Source organism: Chrysochloris asiatica, unplaced genomic scaffold, assembly GCF_000296735.1.
Source record: "Chrysochloris asiatica unplaced genomic scaffold, ChrAsi1.0 scaffold00128, whole genome shotgun sequence".
Taxonomy (NCBI): domain Eukaryota; kingdom Metazoa; phylum Chordata; class Mammalia; order Afrosoricida; family Chrysochloridae; genus Chrysochloris; species Chrysochloris asiatica.
The window spans coordinates 9,706,442-9,710,554 of record NW_006408646.1 but is presented as its reverse complement, the minus strand read 5'-3'; the positions used below and the strand labels follow the sequence as shown (position 1 = coordinate 9,710,554).

The following is a 4,113-nucleotide window of genomic DNA, read 5'->3' as shown; positions in this document are numbered from 1 at the left end:
TTACCACACATGACATCCCTCTCCAGTGAGTGGTCCCTCCTGACAATATGTCCAAAATATGAGAGACGAGGTTTGGCCATCCAGGCCTCCAAGGAGCACTCTAGCTACATTTCTTCCAACACAGATCTGTTGGTTCTTTTGGCAGCCCATGGGGCTTTCAATATTCTCCTCCAACACCATTATTTAAAAGCACCAATTCTTCTACGGTCTTCCTCATTCACTATCCAGCTTTCGCATGCAGATGAAGTTATTGAAAATACCATGGCTTGGGTCAGGTGCACCTTAATCCTCCAGCTGACATCTTTGCTCTTCAACACTGTAAAAAGGTCTCGTGCAGCAGATTTACCTAATGAAATATACCATTTGATTTCTTGACTGCTGCTTCCATGAATGTTGATGGTTGATCCAAGAAGAGTGAAGTCCTTGACAACTTCATTCTTTTCTCCGTTGATAAGAATGTTGTTTATTGGTCCAGTGGTCAGGATTTTTGTTTTCTTTACATTGAGATATAATCCATACCAAGGCTGTGCTCTTTGATCTTCATCAGTAAATGTTTTAAGTCCTCTTCGCTTTCAGCAAGCAAGGTTGTATCCTCTGCATATTGCAGGTTGTTAATGAGTCTTCCTCCAATCCTGATGCCACATTTTTCTTCATATAACTTCTTAGCATAATCAACCCAAAAGACAGCATTTGCCAAGGGATAAAGCCCAGAGACAGGAAGGGACAGGAAAAAGGGACAAATTCAAACAGGACCCCACTTCCGGAGGTTTGAGTAGGAAAGTGCCATTACATTGTGGGGATTGCAACCAGTGTTACCAACAAAATGTGTATGGATTGTTAAATGGAAAATTAATTTGCTTTGTTAACTTTCACCCAAACTACAATAAAAAGGCAAGAATAAAAAGAAAAATGAGCATGACTGAAGGGTTAACACTAGGTCTTTATTTCAAGGAGATTCTTGGTGGGCTCAAATTCCAACTTTAGGGTTGGTAGAAGAGTACATTAACCATTAGGGTTAGTAGAAGAGTACATTAACCCAGGGACTCCCCTTCTGAAGGTTTGAGCCCATCCATAGACTCTTAGAAAAAAGGTCTGGCAATCTAATTCTGAAAAACCACTCACTGCAAATTCTATGCTCACAGTTTCACTCTGTATACATATATCACTATGAGTCAGCATTGACTTAATGGGCTTGGGGAATCAGAATCAGGTGGCAAGTTTGGGAGAGTGAAGTCCAATGAAGATCCCTTCCTACCCACCCACTCCCACCCACCCCTGCTCTGTGGTCCCAATGAGAGTTCACATTGAGATATTTGAGTCACTCAGGGCTGTGCATATGAAACAGTGGTTAGGAATCTGAGCCGTCTCTGGAGATGGGAAGATAGGTGCCTTCTACACCAGTAGGATGGGGAGTGGTACCCTCAAGGCAGAGAGCCAGAGGACTTTTGCCTTCTTCAGGGTAGGATTCAATGGTTGGGTGTCTTTGTAGATCCAGATTCCAATCAGTGTGAACAGTTCATGTCCTTCAGGGAAATATAAGCAGGTAGAGAGCAACAGGAATAGCAAGAGAGATAGAGAGAGACAGAGGCGGCGGTGACAACCTGTAGGTGGAGATAGCGTATCCAGTGTATCCTGAGCCTCAAACTGCTACCCCTGCTGCCTTGATCATGGCACCTCTCTTCTGGATCCCAGGAATCCTGTCACTGCTGCTTGCTCTGAATTGGAAACATGGGGCAGGGAGCCCCCTTCCCATCACTCCTGACAAAGCCCCCTGCACCACATATCACCCCTGTGCCACTAACCTCATGATCCAGATCAAGAGTCAACTGGTGCAGCTCAACAGCAGTGCCAACGTTCTCCTAATTCTTTATGTAAGATATGCCCTGTGGGGACCAAGGAAAGAGGGGATGGGTGGCAGAAATGGGCAGAAGCTCCACAGATGTTAATAGAGGCTGCACTGACTTGGGTTGGCCAGAGAGGGGACCTTTTTGGAACTAGAAGGAAAGAAGGGGCGGGGGGGAGGCTGGTTAAACAACATGCAACACTCCTCAGGCCTTACCCCCAACCCACAGGGAAGTGTTTAGAGAGGTATGGTTGATTGAGACAGTGGGCGATGGGTGTCTGGGTACAGAGAGAAGTCCAGGTGGGTGAAGGGCAAGTGTGGGTGAAGACACAGTTCTGCAGGTAAGGGACCTAGGTTTCCTTTCTTTCCCCATATGATCATGATACTAAAAAACCACAACAAAACCAACTGTCCTTGGGTCGACTCAAACTCACTTTGGCCCCGTGTGTGTCAGAATAGATCTGCACTCTATAGGGTTGGCAATGACTGATCTTTTGGAAGCAGATTGTCAAGCCTTTCTTCTGAAGTATCTCTGGGTTGTTGTTGTTGTTGTTGTTAAGTACCCTCGAGTCAGTTCCAATCCATAGTGACCCTGTATAGGAGCAGCTGGTGTGCTTGAAACACTGACCTTTCAGTTCAAACGGCTTTGCAGTCTGGCGCATTAACCCATGGCACCACACCAGGACTCTTGACCAACCAGCCTTTTGATTAGTAGCTGTGAGTTTTAATCATTTGTACCACTCATGGGTTCCTAATACAAATAATAAATAATAAGAGGAACACTTGCAAAGTAATGCCTTGATTCTTTACCAAGTGCATTCACACCCAGATTTTCATTTACTTTGCATAATGATGATCCTGAGATGCTTACAGGACAAGGAGTTGGGTTCCCATGTCATAGATGTGGAAACTGAGGCACAACTCACATTCCTTCTGCCCTCTCTTCCTCAGTGTAGGGTCCAGGGGGAGCCTTTCCGCCACAATGTGGACAAGCTGTGTGACAACAACTTGAAGAACTTCCCATCATTCCACACAGAAGGCACAGAGAAGAAGAAACTGATGGAGCTGTACCGCATCATCTCATACATTTACACATTCCTGGGCAACATCACCCAAGACCAGAAGACCCTCAATCCCAACAACCAGAACCTTCAAAATAAGCTGAACTATACAATGAGCACTCTGCGAGGACTCCTCAGCAATGCATTCTGCTGCTTATGCAATGAGTACCATGTGGGTAAGGTGGTAATATTCTCCAGCCCACACACGTCAAGCAAAAACATCTTCCAGAAGAAAATGCTGGGTTATCAGCTCCTGGTAAAGTACAAAAAAATCATAGCTGAGCTGGCTCAGGCCTTCTAGGCACAGTATCTTGAAGTGTCCTGTGGATCAAGGGATCTTGGGAATTAGGTCTAAAGGGTGGAGGAGGGCTCTCACAGCATGCCAGGGGTCATCACTAAAGCTAAGTGGGGCTGGTGGCAGAACCTGAGGGGTTCTATGCCAGTCCACTCCACTCCAAGTTGACTTGGATGTGACTGAACAAGGGGCAAAGCATCAACACTGCACCAATTAGAAGGTGGTGCCCCTTTCTCTGGAAGATGGCGACCAGGTACCAAGGTGTGAGGCTAGGAAGTGATGTATGAGTTCTACCCCACCTGATCCTTGGGCATGGCATGGGGCAGTGAACAAACAAGTTGTCTTTGGTAATCCTGACCACAGGGCAAGAGAGCAGTTGAAAGGTCCTGGAATGGTCATGACTTAGCACCCTCTCCCCAAAGATCCTCCCACACAATGAATCTCCTTCCTGGGTGTCCCAAACACCAGTGATGATGTGAAGTTCTGGCTGAGGAGGCCTCAGGAAGCTAGAGCAGATGGTGGAGTGGAGGAGATACTGCCCCTACTGTAGAAAGGAGGACTTTAGCTTACACCCCAAACTGAGGCCAAAAAGTGGTGGTAACTTCCTACCAGTTTCCACATTTGCCCACCCAGTTCTGGATTTAGAGGCAAGGAACTCAGCCCCTGCTTAAGCTTCTGAGAATATTGTTTTGGCTTCTTTCCAAACCCCTGAGTAAGTGGTGGTCCTAGCAGTTCCGTTAACTAGATTATGTTGTTTTGCACCTTGCTCTGTCCTTCCCTGAGCACTTTATCCAAGCCTACCAGCTGGTGTGTCATTGTAGTATCAGCACTGGACTGTGTGTAACAGGTCAGCAGTTCAAACCCACCAACTGCTCCTCAGAAACCCTATACAGAGTCACTATGAGTTGGAACCA

General features: G+C 46.3%; 1 protein-coding gene across 1 annotated transcript; it reads left to right on the top strand.

Moving 5' to 3' along the window:
• The first annotated feature begins 1,667 nt into the window (after positions 1-1,667).
• LOC102835983 (leukemia inhibitory factor-like) lies at positions 1,668-3,205 on the top strand. Its single transcript, XM_006869309.1, has 2 exons — positions 1,668-1,871; positions 2,795-3,205. The coding sequence occupies exons 1-2, from the start codon at positions 1,668-1,670 to the stop codon at positions 3,203-3,205; spliced, it is 615 nt and encodes a 204-aa protein (XP_006869371.1).
• Positions 3,206-4,113: the final 908 nt, after the last annotated feature.

Coding starts and splice junctions, on each gene's coding strand:
- LOC102835983 (XM_006869309.1), top strand. CDS start 1,668: ATGGCACCTCTCTTCTGGATCCCAGGAATCCTGTCACTGCTGCTTGCT. Junction 1,872..2,794: donor ACGTTCTCCTAATTCTTTAT/GTAAGATATGCC, acceptor TCTCTTCCTCAG/TGTAGGGTCCAGGGGGAGCC.